We start from the raw sequence: 19,676 nt of genomic DNA on the forward strand, positions 1-19,676 counted from the left end.
CACCAATCAGGAGTAGACAGCCACGGCCATTGCCGTTCGAAAGTGCTGGAGACGCTGTAGTACATATGCCAGGCCTGTAAGTGGCGCTGTAGTCTGCCACAAAAGCAGCGAAATAGACTTGGTTACCATGGTTACCCTTCTGTTTATTCTCCACTGTGCCTTTCTTTCTCCCTCCCCGAAGCAAGAGTTTGCTCCCGCTGCTTTAATTCAATGCAATCCCTCCCCGTCGAGGCAAGCACTGTAATTCTCTCCGGTTAGTCCACCAGCAGATGACAAACACCCACCTCTCCGCCTCTTCCAAGGAACGAGGGGACCGTGCGGCAGAGTTTCAGTTTCAGTTTGTTTCGCCGGTCAAGATGTCCGTTAAAGTTTAAATCTTCCGGACAAAATTAGAAAAGTGCCGGTCAAAGGTCTTCTTTGTTATTTATTGAGCTTTAAAACAAATGAATAACGACTCTATACAGTATAATAAAACACGGAGGACTGAGATCTCTTTTTCTCCCCCTCTTCTGACAGCCCAGCAGCTGATCAGAGCACGTATCCCCTCTCCTGCAGGGGGGCGTGGTCAGCAGAATCAGACCCGTAGACAGCAAACAGCACATAGAGCGAAATGAGGCATGGCTAAAATGCATGATCTGTTTGGTATTTTGAAAACAGAAACGTCTAAATATACCTTATATAGGTATGGCCCTACAATATATCATTTAAATATAGCATGATAGGTTTCCTTTAAAGTACATAACCTAAAAAGTATTTAATGTCAACACACTTTTTTACATTTATGACATTTTTGGACAAAACACTTAGATAGATAGATATAAACTTTATTTATCCCAAATTGGGAAATTGTTTTTGTTCCAGCAGCAGTGTCAAGCCGTACGCAAGTTGTAAATGTTTAAAAGATACAATAAGATACAAATATAATAAAAAGTTTAAATTAACATTAACGGCATGTATATATAGTAAGAATACAAATCAAAAGATTAATAAATGAATCAAGAAAATATTTTGCAGATTAAATGATTATGAAAACAATCATATTCATTATTTCACAGAAAGTAATGACTTCATTTTACTAATTCAGTAAGCAGATAATAACTGAGTTTAATGATGATGTACAGTTAGTTTGAGGAAGTGAAGCATGTCATTGGTTGCATAGGTACTAAAAAGCCTGATTTTGGAATATTTGAATAACTCGTACTGCTGAAGCCTTGCATTAACTCAAGAATAACAGAAAAAGAAAACAAATGAATTACTAACATGAAAATAAAGTGATGTACTCACAGAAGAGGAAGAAGAAGCAGATCAAAGTGTGACAGACTTTCATGCTGAGACTCTGATGGTTTACCGCTGACTGTCTTTCTTCACTGGCTAACCAGGAACTTGTTACTTCTTTAAATGATGAAGTCCCTCCTCCAAACACAACACAGCTCTACTCTCCTCCCCAACGCAGAAACACTATGGTTTAAAAATACTCCAATGAAAGTTGAACTGAATTAAAAATGTTAGTAATTATCAGCAAAATGTACTTTCAGTTTCAGTAAAAGTTATCATTATGCACCAATCTCATCTCTCAATTTCACAGTGTTGTTTTATTATAGAATAGTATATTCTGTTTTTATGTCTAACAAATACATGTAGGAGCATTTTAATGTTGTAGTGTGTCAAGGTGGAGCCAATTTGATATAAGTAGTGTACAGTACTGCATCATATCATCATGTTTCATATATCAAACGTTACAAGTAGCCTAACTGAGTGTCAGATATCTATAGTTGAGTAAAACATTATAAAATCTCGAAGCATTACATTTAAATACTCAAGTAAAGAACCAGTTAGTTATGTACAAAAAAGGTTAACATAGAAGCTTAATTCAGGCAGATATTGGCAAAATTAGTAAACTTTTAATTTCCATCATTTCACGACAACGCTCACTTACTCATGTATATGTTGTTGAGTCAACAGTAGAAAAACAAATATTACTGGAAATGATATCTGTAGTTTCATCACATTGTTCCCCTGAAAGAAGGAAGAAGTACTCAGGTCTTGTACTTAAGTAAAAGTAGAAGTAACAGTGTAGGAATACTCTGTTACAAGTACAAGTCCTGTATTCAAAAGGTTACTAAAGTAAAAGTAACATGATTAGCATCAATACTTAAAGTACCAAAAATATAATTATTAAATATGTAAATTCACTGATTCCAGAATAATATATGTTTTGATTATAATTATTGATCATTAAAGTGTTATCAAAGCTGGTAAAGGTGCAGCTAGTTTTAATTATTCTGTATGCTGCAGGGTAGCTTGTGAATTGACTCCAGGTGTAGCTAAAGTCTGATTTAAGTGTGGATTATATTTCACATTATTTATCAAAATGTGCAAAGTAAACCAAGATAATAAATAGATGTAGTGGAGTAAAAGTACACAGATTACCTCTAAATTGTAGTGGAGTAGAAGTACAAAGTAGCAGAAAATGGAATTATCTCAAAGTATCTCAACATTGTACACCAGTTGAGTTAATGTACTTAGTTACTTCCCACCTCTGTCCTAATGTTAGTTTAAACGGAAAATAACTTTTTTTTAACAGAACACGGCTAACAGAATCAGTCTGGAGCTAGCTTAAAGTGGACCTATCATGCTATATTTAAATGATATATTGTAGGGCCATACCTATATAAGGTATATTTATACGTTTCTGTTTTCAAAATACCAAACAGATCATGCATTTTAGCCATGCCTCATTTCGCTCTATGTGCTGTTTGCTGTCTACGGGTCTGATTCTGCTGACCACGCCCCCCTGCAGGAGAGGGGAGACGTGCTCTGATCAGCTGCTGGGCTGTCAGAAGAGGGGGAGAACAGAGATCACCGTCTTCCGTGTTTTATTATATAGAGTCGTTGTTCATTTGTTTTAAAGCTCAATAAATAACAAAGAAGACCTTTGACCGGCACTTTTCAAATTTTGTCCGGAAGATTTAAACTTTAACGGACATCTTGACCGGCGAAACAAACTGAAACTGAAACTCTGCCGCACGGTCCCCTCGTTCCTTGGAAGAGGCGGAGAGGTGGGTGTTTGTCATCTGCTGGTGGACTAACCGGAGAGAATTACAGTGCTTGCCTCGACGGGGAGGGATTGCATTGAATTAAAGCAGCGGGAGCAAACGCTTGCCTCGGGGAGGGAGAAAGAAAGCCACAGCGGAGAATAAACAGAAAGACCTTTGACCGGCACTTTTCTAATTTTGTCCGGAAGATTTAAACTTTAACGGACATCTTGACCGGCGAAAGTAACTGAAACTGAAACTCTGCCGCACGGTCCCCTCGTTCCTTGGAAGAGGCGGAGAGGTGGGTGTTGAGGCAAGCACTGTAATTCTCTCCGGTTAGTCCACCAGCAGATGACAAACACCCACCTCTCCGCCTCTTCCAAGGAACGAGGGGAACGAGGCAAGCGTTTGCAGCGGGAGCAAACGCTTGCCTCGGGGAGGGAGAAAAAAAGCCACAGCGGAGAATAAACAGAAGGGTAACCATGGTAACTATGGGCGGGAAGTCTTCTTCGCTGCTTTTGTTGCAGACTACAGCGCCACTTACAGGCCTGGCATATGTACTACAGCGTCTCCAGCGCTTTCGAGCGGCAATGGCCGGCCGTGGCCCAACCCCACATTCCCCTGATAGGTGGAGAGTTGGCCCAATAGCCGTAGCGCCACCGTCCTGACGTCAGGACAGTGTTCAAATCTGGATCAGTTTTTACCAGATCCGTTGAAGCCCCTTTTTTAGAAATTTGGGTATGGAGGAAAATAGAGAGGGTTGTGTTTTCTGACACTTGGTGAGTTCCCTGGAACACCGGGGACACATATTCATGTATAAAAGACGTACAAAAGTGCATTTTGCATGATAGGTCCCCTTTAACTTACCGAGGCAGGAGAAGAGCTGTTAGTCCATTAAGAAGAAAACTGCACTCCTGAAGTTCTTCGTACCTTCTGAAGTGAAACATGTCACTGTAATAAGTCATGAATAACACTTAAATTACTGTTCGGGATAAGATTAAAAGATCAACTACGCAGCTCCTCATTCCTCTCAGGTTCACTTTCTCTGACCGGAAACTGCTCTGTAAAACTTCCGGTCAGTTTTAGATAAAGTTTGGACTTGAGGATCCACATCTTTAATTTAAGATTAATATTGTATTGCGTTGTTTTTTTTTACTCAACATTAGTTTAAAAATATCATGTGTTCAATACATGAATTATTCATTTTTAATTCCACATTCATCAGCGAAAACACTTTCCTACACTTCATGAGTTTAATCAATACAGCATCATCTTCCCAAATGTTAAACATACATTCAAACATATGTTAGGTTAAAGTCAATATCATCTTTTCTTGAGTATTTCCATTTACTGCTACATTATACAATATACTTCATTACACTGCTAGAAGCATTTTACTGCTGCTCTGTTGTTTTTCCTCTGAAAACAATTGTTTCTCTCTTATATTGTAAGATGTTAATGGACTGATTGAGCGCTTAGCAAGTGAAAAAAAGCATGCATTTGCAGGGACTTCCTGTGAAGCTGAACATTTATTTTGGGATACATATTTCTCTGTAAGGAAGACATCTTTTAGCAAATTGCGTGAGAGGTAGTTTCCTGTGTTGTGAAGGACAACATTCTCAGCTACAGTCTGGCTGAACCACTCTAAAGACATGTATTATATATATATATATATATATTATAAGATATTAAAAAGAACAGAAAAGCCAATGTTGATCGGAGACACATTAGAAAAAGGTACAACAATTTAGGAAATCTAATAATCAAATAGAAGTGACTCATACAGGTAGCTGATCACACTTCTAACCACAGGAACAAAAAAGACGGAGACTCATTTTAAAATATACAACACCTGATGAGCACACATCTGGGGGAGTATATCTGTAAATATAAAAAGGGAAATGACGTTAAATAGAAAATGACAGAAATACAAAGGGTACTTTAAAACCAAGAAGATCAAACCGTGGTAAACTGCAAGCCAACAATACATTCTTTACACCATTTCCCAAAAACTTTGGATACGATAAAACTTTATTGATACCCAGGAGAATTGTTGTGTCTCAGCTGCAGATCAGAGTCGGAACACTGCCAATATAGAATAAAGTGTAAATATTGACAACAAACAAAAACAACTTCAATCCTTTTCCTTTGGTTGGGCCATTTGTCATATTTACACTTATCTGATATCTGTTTTTACATTTAACAAAAGTTTTTATGGATAAAAAAGCAAGAGATGTAAAAAACGTTCCCCCACTAGCATTATTGTTTGGGTCTGTGACCGGGGATAAAGCGTGTGGACATTTTTTAAAGGATGCCGCCTAAAGCTGCTGTTTTATGAGCCCAGAGTTAAATAACCCTAACTGTATTTTATGAATTAGAAGCAGTGTCAATGTTGTAGTAATCTTCGGTTTCATCTCCATTTGGTCGTGTATATCTGGCGTGAGTGTGAACAGAAGAGATTTCCACAGGAGGAGATCTGCTCCGGCCGGCCTCCCCGATATCATCGTACACTCGGTCGGTCTACAGGAGAAGAGGTGTGAATATCAGCTGGTTTCACAAACACTAATGATCTGGTTTACCAAAACTTACCTCTGTGACGAAATCATATTGTGTTTCCACAGGAGGTTCTGAAAAATACAGCAGTACGTTTAGATAATGACACTACACTGGAAAAACATCTTGCTCAGTCAAATGGAGACAAACACAGATTCATCCCTCATCAACTGTCATGTTACCTGGTTCCTCACTTTTGGCTTTACAAGTCCTCTTCCTGCAGAATACCAGCACAGACAGTGATGACACGATGACCAGGACGACCAGAGTCAGACGCACATACAGGATCCCACCTGTGGTTGTTGGAGGACAAACACAGGTCTGTTTTACACTGACAGTTAGTGGTCAGCAGGGTATCTTTGGGGGGAGTATTCTACTGCAGGTCAATAGTATATGCCACATAGAAGTGGTTACATCTGATTAGCTGTCTATTTAAATGTTCAGGTTGTAAAGAGTGTATACAGGCAAGAACATAGTTATGGAAGAATATCATTGCCATCCCTGCTCTATTATGTCTCATTGGTTGTTAAAGCTTTATTTATTAAAAATGTGTGTGGATGTACGTGTGGTTTTAGGGGAGGCTGGTGAAGATGTGGAGCTTTCACTTTGGTTTGATGTTTCTGTAGAGGCTGATGGGACGGATGATGAAGGAGTAGAAGTGGTCAGAGCTGTGAACAAAAACAAGCAAGAAGTCCTGAGAGAAATGAGATCCTCCCAAGTGTCTGTGTGTGTCAGCTGAACTAAATTGAGAGTTTAAAACATCAGCAGCTGTCAGTGAAAACTGTCTTCAGAGACATGAACAAACATTTTCATTATCAAGCAGAAACTCACCATCAGTGACGATGAGCCTAAACCTCTGGTATGGATCTATAGAGGAAGTTCTGTCCAGACCACACCTGTACCATCCTGAGTCAGACTGGGTCAGCTGGTCGATGCTCACATACAGAAATCCTTCTTTTGGAGATCCTTCAAGATATCTGATGCTGTATCTGCCTTTTTTCAAAATATCGTAAGTCGTTCCAACAAGAATGTCTCTTTCACATTCCTCCTTGCAGAAGAACATCTCGGTCCCAGAGCGAGTAAAGGAGCATTCAACTACAATACTTCCTCCAGTTCTAGCATAGATTGTTTTTTCTGCAGAAGGATCACCAACAAGTTTTGCTGTTGAAAAACAAAAACAATCAAAAGTTACTATGTGTAGATTACAAATTGTAGTTTCACTATTTTAAACTTTGTATATTTTCAGACGTGATCCAGTCACTGAGGGATGAGGTGTGACTATTTACAGTAATGAAACAGCTTTTTGACTGAAATTCTTTATTATTTTATTTCAATTTGATTTGGTATCATTATACTTTGGATTTATATTAGATTTGAATGATTTAATAAAATCGCAGGCTTTGTATTTTTAGTTATAAATAGTGTCTGATTGAGCTTAACTGATAATATATTATGACCCTGAGTTACCTTGAATTCATATGCTCATAACTTCCCTAAAACCTTACTTATCTAAACACTTCTGCATTAACTGTTCTTGAGAAAAGATGAGCTCGTCTCTTTCTGCAGAAGTGTTTTAAATGGTGAGGTTTAAGCAGAATGCATGTTTTAGGGAAGTACTGAGCATACAGTGAATGACATTTGGACTATACAGCATTAGTTGTGTTAGAGTTAGTTAACGGATGTTTTAATATATTTCTGCTGTTGTAAAACACGGGCCCGAATTAATTTAACTTTCTTTAAGACTTTTCTCCATTTTGGGATTCTTTGTTCACCGTGGAGTCATGCTAGAAAAAGTTATCAAATTCAAGATGATCTAAAAATTGTAATTTGGGGGTAAAGTATTCCTTTAAAGCCCGACCACAGACACACACCACCAGTTCAGTTGTTAATATTTTCTATTGATCTCGATCTATTACTAATTGTCTTACTTGTTAACAGAACACAGAGCGGCCATAGGATCTACTTCATTCAGATAAGAACAGAGACAACAGATCAATATGCTCGTGCCCCCGGTATTAAATTCTTCATCAATAATGTTCTAAACAATAATATTAAAAAACACTTGTATACTTGTGTCAGTTTCAGTTTATCAGTTACTTTCAGAAGACATGTAGGATTTAGATAAGTTAATGGTGAAAAGGTAAAACTATTATTAAGACAAGGAAGAAAATTCAGTTTTTAGTAAAACTCACCATCAACAACGATGATTTCAATATCCTTGTATGAAGCCCGTGTCAAAGATGGTCCCGCACCACACCTGTACTTTCCTGAGTCAGACTTGGTCAGCTGAGTGATGGTGACAAAAAAAACTCCATCTTTATAATCAATCCTGTATCTGCCACTCTGAACTGGGGCACCGGTTGTTTCAATGAGAATGTCTTCTTGTTCACATGGTTCCTTACAGAAGAACTTCCTGCCTCTATAAGAAGAAATGGAGCATTTAAATCTGACATTTTCTCCTTCAATTCCTGAATAGACAGAGAGTTGGGCACTGACGAGACCGGTGCTTCCATCCTGCAGAGCTGAACAAAGGATGAACAAAAGATGAACCATCATTAGTAGTGGTCTGTACTTCCTGTAAGATGCTGCAGTCTGATCACAACACTTCCTGTTTCACATGAACACAGATCCTCAGAGTTAAACCACAGCCTGTGACTGAAGGTCACCATCAGCACTGCAGGTTAATGTTACCGTTTGGTCTGAGATCTTTATCCTTCTTTAGACACAAAGACTACTTGAAGTCTCTATCTGTAACTTTAAGCTTTACATTAACGCAAATCCTTAAAGTACATAACCTAAAAAGTATTTCATGTCAACACCACTTTTTTTATTTATGACATTTTTGGACAAAACACTTCGATAGATATAAACTTTATTTATCCCAGCAGTGTCAAGCCGTACGTGAGTTGTAAATGTTTAACCTGTTCCACTCTGAGCCTGTTTTTCAGGTCTCAGGCTCGAAAATGACATTCCCAGAACAAATGACCATATCTTCCCTTCTAAAAGGGTTAAATTAATAATCTTTTCTCAAAGTAATGATAAACCTGTGAGTTGGATGTAGAAGTGTCAGAATCAATATAAATGTTTTTTATTTTAAAGAAAATTCAGATTTTACATAGTAAAAAACTGTAAATTATAGTGTCCGTCCAAAAATTATTTTTTACAGATAGTGAAAACTACCCTTGGATGATGGGTTAGTAGACTAAAAGCTTTAGGAATCCAAAGTACAACATATAATAAGTACCCTGTATCAAGATTGATGCAAAACAAGTGAAATTTGACCTTTTTAGAGAGATTTAGCCAAAAACTGGGCCATCTGGGGTCATTTGGGTGGATTTGACCTATCTCTGGCCCCCCTTGCTCGATCTGGTTGGTTGACATACCCTTGTGACCGTTAGAGCCAATAGAATCGAAGGAGGATACTCACATAGACACACATTGTAAAGAAAAAATGTTGCCGCTTCGCGTGTGGAAAGCGAAACTAAACTGGAGGAATGTCTCCTTCTGGAGTTTGGAAACTAAAACGCAGTTGTATTGCTTATGGATTATCAGAAATAATTTCAAAGAAGGCACAGACACATAGGATGAACCTATGGATTAACTGCAGCATCGTTTTTTTATCGTTTTAATGCCATTGAAGACCACTTTTGACCAAGGTAAGCCATATTTATATGTTTAGCTTCTTGGCTCCACATGTGATGATGTACGCTTTCGTTGATAGCGTCGCGAATGTTTATCACTGAGTGTTGAGGTGGGCACCGTTAGATTCAGTGTCTCCAGGACACCAAAAAATAGTGTTTGGTTGTGCATCTAGGATAAGTAATAAGGGAGTTCTGAGTGAGTTTATGTGCCTTTGTCGGTCCCGTTTTTTCGATCGAGGCTAATTCAGAGGCTGAGTGCTAGCATTGTGGGTTTTTTTTGAAAAGAAAAATTAAAAAGATCAGTTAGCTGAGTTTCTTCCCGTTACATGGATATAACACATTCATAGTTTTATTCAATATTAAGATTCCTTAGACGTTGTTTCCTGCAAATGACGCGTTTATCCGCCCGGTACCGGGGGGAAGGCGTGAAACAGGTTAAAAGATACAATAAGATACAAATATAATAAAAAGTTCAAATTAACATTAGCGGCATGTATATATAGTAAGAATACAAATCAAAAGATTAATAAATGAATCAAGAAAATATTTTGCAGATTAAATGATTATGAAAACAATCATATTCATTATTTCACAGAAAGAAACTGTCGTAATGACTTCATTTTACTCGTTCAGTAAGCAGATAATAACTGAGTTTAATGATGATGTACAGTTAGTTTGAGGAAGTGAAGCTTATGTCATTGGTTGCATGGTACTAAAAAGCCTAACTTTGAAATATTTGAGACTTTCATGCTGAGACTCTGATGGTTTACCAATGACTGTCTTTCTTCACTGGCTAACCAGGAACTTGTTACTTCTTTAAATGATGAAGCCCCTCCTCCAAACACAACACAGCTCTACTCTCCTCACTTATAGTAGATAAAGTACATTATTCAAAAGTTTACATTCACTTTAGATAATAACACGGGATAAACGGATCCTCTCTCTCTCTCTCTCTCTCTCTCTCTCTCTCTCTCTCGATGATTTTCTTGGAATCTTTGGGACACAGTTTGGTAAAAAACTAATATTTTTTGTTGTTAAATGAGTTTGATGACGGCCTCTGGCTTTTTAACACTAACACTTTTAATGCTGCATGTTTGCAAAATCCTTAGTAACACATTTTTTTGGGTGTTCTTGTTGTTGTTGTTGTTGTTGTTCTGACTAAAGGTTTACTCGGTCAGTTCAGAAATGACCACAAACTGTTCAAAGTTCATTTCAAATTTAGCAAACATTTATTCAGATAGAAAGGGTCTCTAGTTACATTTTGAACAAAAAAACTCATGTGAAATATTGTAAACTCCACTTCTCCACATTTACCTGTTCAAGTGAAAGAATGTTTCACTTTTTAATTATTTTCAAAGAGCCGGTTTGTGCTTGTTATGTTTCAGTTTGAGAAGTGTGTGTGTGTTCGGCTGCATTTCCTCTGAAAACCAAACATAATTTAAACCACAAACAGCTCAGTCTGTGAAAGATGAAACTCATTTCCTCCCCGTTAACCCTTTAAACTCCTCTTCCTCTCAGTGGAGATGCAGCCTGTCTGTCTGTGTGGAATATTTTGTACAATATGGACTTAGAAATTATTTATCTATTTATCTAATATATCATATTCCAATAACTTGCATATAGACTCTTATTGCACTATTTCACTATTTCACTTTTTTAAACTACTTGCACTATATTTCTGTTTATCTGTTTTATTGTGTTGCACTGTTGGAGGAGCCTGTGACCTAAGATGTTCATCGTCATAACTACACTGTAGCTATGCTCGTATGACAAAATAAAAACCTTGAACCTTGTTATGCATGCCCGCCAAAAAGGAAATGATATCGTTTCCAAACCTAACTTTTTTAGGTCAATGCAGTTCAATTTGCTGAATTAATTTTAAACCCCCTTTCTCCATGACAACCAAACAAACCAATAAGATGGTTACATGTTGAAATCTCCAGTAAAAGCAAGTGAATGAACCCTGGAGTTGTAAATCTAAGAGGGCATATTGACGGATTAATCAACCCTGAAGTCACAAAAGCATGCATTTGCAGAGACTTCCTGAGAAAGATTTATTTTGGGAGCTTCTAGCAGGTTTCTCTTATTGTGTTATAGGGGTAGTTTCCTGTGTGAAGTCTCTGCAGAACCAATGTGAAAACTACAAAGTGAGACTATAAAAACTAACCTGGCTATGAGAAATGTATTTGAAAGCGTATGTGTTTGCATTGTTGCTGAATTTGTATCTTCATGGTTGATTGCAATTATATTGTGAAAACCTTTGGATGAAGGTCAAATGTAAAAAAAAGTTGTTGATTACAAATACATTAGGAATATGCTCACACGTTTTTGATATTAAATACAAATAATGTGACTCATACTCATGGCTGGTCACACCTTTACCCAAACAAACAAACAAACAGCTGATGGTCACACTGGGGGAGTTTAACATTAAATACAGAAAGTAAGATGACGTTATAGAGAAATGACAGAAATACAAAGTGTACTCACTGAGAACGAAGAAGATCAAACTGTGGCAGACGTCCATGTTCCAGTCTCTGATGGTTGAACGCTGCCTCTCTTTCTTCTTCACCGGCAAACCAACATGTTTTCACTTCTCTAAACGATGGAGTCCCTGCTTACAATAAAACACTCACAGCTGGACTCTCCTCTAACACCTGCATGTGTATCACGTATGGTTTCACTTTAAAACTTTGCAACTTCATTCAGGAAAATAATATATTTAGCTTTTAACATTTAAATTATTGAATTATTGTGAAACACATTTCAGAAATAATTTAAGATAACTTTTATTTGTATATATAGAAAGTGTGTTGTGCAGCAGATGCAGTACAGAGCAGGAAGAGTGCTAATATAAAATACAATATAAAAAATAAAACTATAAAAAAAAGGTGCAAATCCAAATATATATATAATCAATACAAACAGGTTAAAAGTCTGACACATTACGTAACAGTATGAGGAGTGGCATCTTGAAACCCGTACTGACCACATCTATAGTTTCATAACTATTTATTTATATTCCGCTATAATTAAACATTTCTGTAAATTAAAGGACACCTATCATGCTATATTTAAATGATATATTGTAGGGCCATACCTATATAAGGTATATTTATACGTTTCTGTTTTCAAAATACCAAACAGATCATGCATTTTAGCCATGCCTCATTTCGCTCTATGCTGTTTGCTGTCTACGGGGCTGATCTCTGTGAGCTGCAGCTGACCACGCCTCCCTGCAGGAGAGGGGAGCGTGCTCTGATCAAGTCAAGAGGGGGAGAAAAAAAGATCTCCGTCCTCCGTGTTTTATTATATTATTTGCCTATAGACAGGGGTGCACATAACTGGTACGCAGGTACGCATGCGCGGCAACAATCTGAAATGCGTACCGTCACTTGTGTCACAAAGCGCATTTGCGTACCGACGTACTTGTGAAGCTTTTCCAGAAGGCGGTTAGATCACCGGACGACAGAGTGTGTGCACAGACAGTGCTGCTGTTAACGTCGGTCTGAACAGCAGCACTGCGCTAAAACAGCACGTTCACACGCTCTGTGGTCACGAAGCTCTGTACTCCACTACCCCCCCCCCCCCCCCCCCCCCCCCCCCCTGACGACAGTAAAGTGTTCAAATCTGGATCAGTTTTTATCAAATCCGTTGCAACCCCTTTTTTAGAGATTTGGGTATGGAGGAAAATAGAGAGGGTTGTGTTTTCTGACACTTGGTGAGTTCCCTGGAACACCGGGGACACATATTCATGTATAAAAGACGTACAAAAGTGCATTTTGCATGATAGGTCCCCTTTAACCAAAATAGTCGATTTAATAATCAAAGCTAATTCTAAGCAACATATCTTATGCTAATCTACTAACTTTACTAGAACAGTCTATTTTACAGAGATAACTTTAATACCATATCAAGTGTAATAAAATGAACTTTATAAATAAATTGAAGCCATAAAAGAGCTTTTTACATTAAATATAATTTAGCTGAGGCTTTTATCCAAAGGGACGTACAATAAGTGCAACCAGCTTTGACCTGAAGCAAACTGTTGAAGCGGCACTTTTGTGAACTAGAGCAGAGCTGGACTTATCATCACATGAGGTCATTCAAAGCAGGTTTGAATTAAGTAAATGGTTAAATAATCGTACATATTCCCACAAACATCTCTCTGTCTCAGAATATTTACGCGGCCGCTTAATCCACACCAGCTTCTTCTGCCAGACTGTGAGAGTTATTGGGGGTTGTTAACAGTAGAGTACAGAGGGGGCTCATCAGAGCTAGCTTCCACCTGAGGAACAGAGTAGATAACACACTCAGCGTCACCGTGGAAACCGCTGTGGGACGAGCCGACGCTGACTAATTTGATCTCAGAGTAGGTGTGTTGACTCAGGTCGTCTTCAGCCTGGAGAAAACAACATTGCTTGATTAAATGTGTCTTTAAAAACAGAACAAAACAAGCAACTGGACTTCATTGTGAAGTTATAAAATAAACTTTCAGAAGTTTTGTTTCTTTAGGTATTTTATTCATATTTACACGTATTATAATACTGCAGACATTGTCCGAAATGAATCAAAGCCAAATCTGGCATTTCAGTAAATATGAATAGGAAGCAGCAACAGGTGCAAACATGTAGCACTACCGAGCTAATGTTGTGTGATCCCAAAGTTAAAGTTGTATAACATTTTTTGGTGTATTTTGTAAACTAGCTGCAGAGACATCGTTGTAGTAATCATTGGTTTTGGCTCAATTTGGTTGTGTTTATTTGGCGTAAGTGTAAATTAAAGAGATTTCCCCAGGAGATCTCACATAGACCCTTGTACACTTCGTTGGTCTACATAAAACTGAATTAATATGATGCTCAGATTTCCTCAAACTCACCTCTGGTGCAGAAGCACATTGTGTTTCCTCATGAGGTTCTGAAAAACACAACAGACCTTTGAGAAAAAGACTCGGAACAGATTTTCAAACATGACATCACACATTCCCCATTTGGACCAATATTTAGGCCAACTGTTCAAATCTGAGTAAAACAAGATAAATAGATGTGTTTTGAGTTTGTAAACTCCAGTGGCGGCGTGTGGCACAGTTGGTTGTGCGCAGGTGTTCAGATCAGGGGGTCACAGGTTCAAACCCCACTGCAGTCAGCATGTCATTGTGTCCCTGGGAAAGACACTTCACCCCAAATTGCTCCTGTGGGGATTGTCCACAGTATTGAGTATGTAAGTCGCTTTGGATAAAAGCATCTAACAAGTAACATGTAATGTAATGTAATGTAAACAACAGAATATACAGTATATTTAATCATTAACCATCCTGCCAAATGTAAACTATTAAAACAAATTGAATAAGTATATAAAATAAAGTTTCAATGAAAAAAATAACAAGCTATAGCTGTACATGTTTCTAAAATGCATATTAACTTTAAAAAAGCCTCTGATCCTCTGACTTCACTGAGTCTCCAAAATAGAGGAAGCTATCCTCTTAGCTCTCTCTATTTGTGTGTGTTTGTAAAAGCTTATTTTTATAAATGGCATACGTTTTGTAGATAGACTGATTTGCAGTCAGGTGTGATTTAGATTTAAATGTGTGTTTTAAAAAAAATATCGTATTATTGTGTAGTTGTATACAGTAGATACTACTAGACTATATGTTCTATGTTTGTTATCTTGCAACTTACAAAGCATAAATCTAGCATCTGTTTCCTAGCAACAACTGAAGGATTATCACTCTACAAGAACCAGTGATAACAAAACCTTTAGACTGAGCAGCAGTTGGGTTATTCTTAATGCTGTAAATGAATATCAGTACAACCAATCTGGTGATGGGGGATGGACATTTTGTGTGAGAAAGTTATTTTAGAATTGTGCGTCTGCTTTTAAAGTTAATATAGGTCAAGAGAAAACTACAACTTTTCAGAGAGAAATGTTTTGAGTGTGTGTGTGTGTGTGTGTGTGTGTGTGTGTGTGTGTGTGTGTGTGTGTGTGTGTGTTACCTGGTTCCTCACCTTTGTCTCTACAAATGCTCTTCCTGCAGAATACCAGCACAGACAGTGATGACACGATGACCAGGACGACCAGAGTCAGAGACACATACAGGATCACATCTGTGGCTGTTTGAAGAGTTAAATGTAAACCATGCATGACATCGAACACTTGAGTACCCATAATCCATTTTGTTTTTCAAGGGGGGGACAGGTTATCTTTAGGTGAAGACAACAGGTCAGAAGTATTTATAGAGTAAATCTTTTGAACGCTGGGAACCTGATTTGGAGGTTCAGCATTTAAAAATGTACTTTTGTAAACTTTTGGACATGCTCATGCTCTTTTATGTCTCATAAATTGTTGAAACGTTATCTAGTAAACACAGTGTGTGGATGTACCTTTAGTTTCTTCAGGCTGCTCTGTAGCTTTAGGAGAAGTGGTCAGAGCTGTGAAGAAAAACAAGCAGACACAAAGAAGTCCTGATGAGAGAAATGAGATCCTCCTGAGTGTCTGTGTGTGTCAGCTGAACTCTTTTAAATTGAGAGATTAAAACATCAGCAGCTGTCAGTGAAAACTGTCTTCAGAGACATGAACAAACATTTTCATTATCAAGCAGAAACTCACCATCAGTGATGATGAGCCTAAACCTCTGGTATGGATCTTTAGAGGAAGTTCTGTCCAGACCACACCTGTACCATCCTGAGTCAGACTGGGTCAGCTGGTCGATGCTCACAAACAGAAAATAAGTAGAAAAATCTATGAATATATCTGATCCTGTACCTGCCATTTGCCTGATCTGCATTACTAACAAGATTGTCTCCTTCACATTCTTCCTTGCAGAAGTACTTCTTGTATCTATATTGAGTAAAGTTGCATCGAACTACAATATTTCCTCCAGTTCTAGCATCGATTGTTTTTTCTGCAGAAGGATCACCATCCAGCATTGCTGTTGAAAAAAACAAACAATCAAAAGTTACAATGTGTAGATTACAAATCTTAGTTTCACCATGTGTGTTTTAAAAACTTGATCCAGTCACTGAGGGTTAAGGTGTGACTATTTAATGAAACGGCTTTTTAACTTAAAGGTCCCATGTCATGGCCATTTCTACTGATCATAATTCCATTGTTGAGGTCTACTAGAATAGATTTATATTGTTCAATGTTCCAAACTCACATTGGTTTCTCATACAGCATCTCTGTAAAGTATGTGTATTCACTCTCTGTCCTAAACGGCTTGTTGGAGCTTCTGCCCCCCCCTCCCTGTGAGCCCACTGTGCTCTGATTGGTCAGCTCGCCCACTGGCTCGCTGCTGCGAGGAGCTGGCTTACTGGTGTGGTTTCCTGCTTGCTGCGAGACAGCGAGACATCGAGAAAGGACGCGGGAAGGGGGGCGCTGAGGGGGCCACAGTTTCGCCGTGCTGCGAGGCTCCACTAGCACCCCCCCCGCGGCGCACCTACAGTGTAAGCGCGCCACAGTTTCGCTGGGCTGCGAGGCTCCACTAGCACCCCCCCCCCCGCCAGCGCGTCACATTTTTGCCGCTAAAAGAGTGTGTGTGTGTTTTGAGGGTTAGTGACTCTGCAGACCGTTCACATGCATAAAAACCTTCATAACACACAAGGGGACGGGTAATAACCAGAAAAGCATGACCTTTAAATTCTTCCAAGAGATTTAGAAAATCATTATTTTACACTGTGCTCACAATTGGATTTTATATTTCTATATTTTGGATTTATATTAGATTTGAATGCTTTTATAAAATAGTCGGCTTTGACATTTTTATAATAAATAGCATCTGATTAAGGTTAACTGATAATTCAATATGTTAACTTTAGGAAGAAGATCTGTTGCAAAGACTGACATTTATTTTTAAAATAATTTCTTCATCCCTTGAACTGATCATTTTTATATTATGATTTACCCTGAGTTACCTTGAATTCATAAGCTCATAACTTCCCTAAAACATTACTTATCTAAACACTTCTGCATTAACAGTGCTTGAGAAAAGAGAAGCTTTTCTCTTTGTGCAGAAGTGTTTTAAATGGTGAGGTTTAAACCTGTAATAGGACTATACAGCATTAGTTGTGTTAGAATTAGTTAACGGATGTTTTAATATATTTTTGCTGTTGTAAAACACGGGCCCGAATTAGTTTCACATTCTTTAAGACTTTTCTCCATTTTGGGATTCTTTGTTCACCGTGGAGTCATGCTAGAAAAAGTCATCAAATTCAAGATTATCTGAAAATGGTAATTTGGGGGTAAAGTATTCCTTTAAAGCCCGACCGCAGCCACACACCACCAGTTCAGTTGTTGTTATTTTCTATTGATCTCAATCTATTACTAATTGTCTTACTTGTTAACAGAACACAGAGCGGCCATATGATCTACTTCATTCAGATAAGAACAGAGACAACAGATCAATATGCTCGTGCCCCCGGTATTAAATTCTTCATCAATAATGTTCTAAACAATAATATTAAAAAACACTTGTGTACGTGTGTCAGTTTCAGTTTATCAGTTACTTTCAGAAGACATGTAGGATTTAGATAGTTAATGGTGAAAAGGTAAAACTATTATTAAGACAAGGAAGAAAATTCAGTTTTTAGTAGAAACTCACCATCAACAACGATGATCTCAATATCCTCGTATGAAGCCTTTGTCAAAGATGTATCCGCACCACACCTGTAGCGTCCGGAGTCAGACTTGGTCAGCTGAGTGATGGTCACAAAAAAAACTCCATCTTTATAATCACTGCTGTATCTGCCTCTCTGAGCTGTGGCATTGGTTGTTTCAATGAGAATGTCTTCTTCTTCACATGGTTCCTTACAGAAGAACTTCCTGATTCCAAAAGAAGGAATGGAGCATTTAACTCTGACATTTTCTCCTTCAATTCCTGAATAGACTGAGAGTTGGGCACTGACGAGACCGGTGTTTCCATCCTGCAGAGCTGAACAAAGATGAACAAAAGATGAACCATCATTAGTAGTGGTCAGTACTTCCTGTAAGATGCTGCAGTCTGATGACAACACTTCCTGTTTCACATGAACACAGATCCTCAGAGTTAAAGCACAGCCTGTGACTGAAGGTCACCATCAGCACTGCAGGTTAATGTTACCGTTTGGTCTGAGATCTTTATCCTTCTTTAGACACAAAGACTACGTAAAGTCTCCATCTGTAACTTTAAGCGTTACATTAACGCAAATCCTTAAAGTACATAACCTAAAAAGTGTTTTATGTCAACACCACTTTTTTTATTTTTGACATTTTTGGACAAAACACTTCGATAGATAGATATAAACTTTATTTATCCCAGCAGTGTCAAGCCGTACGCAAGTTGTAAATGTTTAAAAGATACAATAAGATACAAATATAATAAAAAGTTAAAATTAACATTAGCGGCATGTATATATAGTAAGAATACAAATCAAAAGATTAATAAATGAATCAATCATATTCATTATTTCACAGAAAGTAATGACTTCATTTTATTCATTCAGTGAGCAGATAATAACTGAGTTTAATGATGATGTACAGTTAGTTTGAGGAAGTGAAGCATGTCATTGGTTGCAAAGCTACTAAAAAGCCTAATTTTGGAATATTTGAATAACTCGTAATGCTGAAGCCTTGCATTAACTAAAAAGAAAAACAAATTAAATTACTAACATGAAAATAAAGTGATGTACTCACAGAAGAGGAAGAAGAAGCAGATCAAAGTGTGACAGACTTTCATGCTGAGACTCTGATGGTTTACCACTGACTGTCTTTCTTCACTGGCTAACCAGGAACTTGTTACTTCTTTAAATGATGAAGTCCCTCCTCCAAACACAACACTGCTCTACTCTCCTCCCCAACGCAGAAACACTATGGTTTAAAAATACTCCAATGAAAGTTAAACTGAATTCAAAATGTTAGTAATTATCAGCAAAATGTACTTTCAGTTTCAGTAAAAGTTATCATTATGCACCAATCTCATCTCTCAATTTCACAGTGTTGTTTTATCATATATTAGTATATTCTGTTTTTATGTCTAACAAATACATGTCGGAGCATTTTAATGTTGTAGTATGTCAAGGTGGAGCCAATTTGATATAAGTAGTGTACAGTAACTGCATCATATCATCATGTTTCATAGGTCAAACGTTACAAGTAGCCTAACTGAGTGTCAGATATCTATAGTTGAGTAAACAATTATAAAATCTAGAAGCATTACATTTAAATACTCAAGTAAAGAACCAGTTAGTTATGTAAAAATAAGGTTAACATGGAAGCTTAATTCAGGCAGATATTGGCAAAATTAGTAAACTTTTAATTTCCATCATTTCACTACAACGCTCACTTACTCATGTATATGTTGTTGAGTCAACAGTAGAAAAACAAATATTACTGGAAATGATATCCGTAGTTTCATCACATTGTTCCCACCAAAGAAGGAAGAAGTACTCAGGTCTTGTACTTAAGTAAAAGTAGA

The 19,676-nt window shown here is 37.7% G+C and overlaps 1 protein-coding gene across 5 annotated transcripts; it reads right to left on the reverse strand.

The window, feature by feature from the left end:
* Positions 1-4,544: 4,544 nt before the first annotated feature.
* Positions 4,545-18,995, reverse strand: LOC117478545 (CMRF35-like molecule 6). Of its 5 annotated transcripts, XM_034125541.1 has the most exons (8): positions 18,896-18,976; positions 18,036-18,155; positions 17,826-17,919; positions 6,420-6,749; positions 6,152-6,256; positions 5,771-5,881; positions 5,625-5,662; positions 4,545-5,555 (listed from the first exon to the last, which is right to left on the reverse strand). In XM_034125541.1, the coding sequence occupies exons 2-8, from the start codon at positions 18,144-18,146 to the stop codon at positions 5,403-5,405; spliced, it is 942 nt and encodes a 313-aa protein (XP_033981432.1). In that variant the 5' UTR covers positions 18,147-18,155; positions 18,896-18,976; the 3' UTR covers positions 4,545-5,402. The 5 variants fall into 5 exon arrangements, with proteins under 5 accessions (XP_033981432.1, XP_033981429.1, XP_033981430.1 ...); XM_034125538.1 differs by having other exon boundaries at positions 17,826-18,155; positions 18,896-18,995; XM_034125539.1 differs by lacking the exons at positions 17,826-17,919; positions 18,036-18,155 and adding an exon at positions 7,781-8,110 and having other exon boundaries at positions 6,194-6,256; positions 18,896-18,992.
* Between the last annotated feature and the right edge of the window lie 681 nt (positions 18,996-19,676).

Source organism: Trematomus bernacchii, unplaced genomic scaffold (assembly GCF_902827165.1).
Source record: "Trematomus bernacchii unplaced genomic scaffold, fTreBer1.1, whole genome shotgun sequence".
Lineage (NCBI taxonomy): Eukaryota > Metazoa > Chordata > Actinopteri > Perciformes > Nototheniidae > Trematomus > Trematomus bernacchii.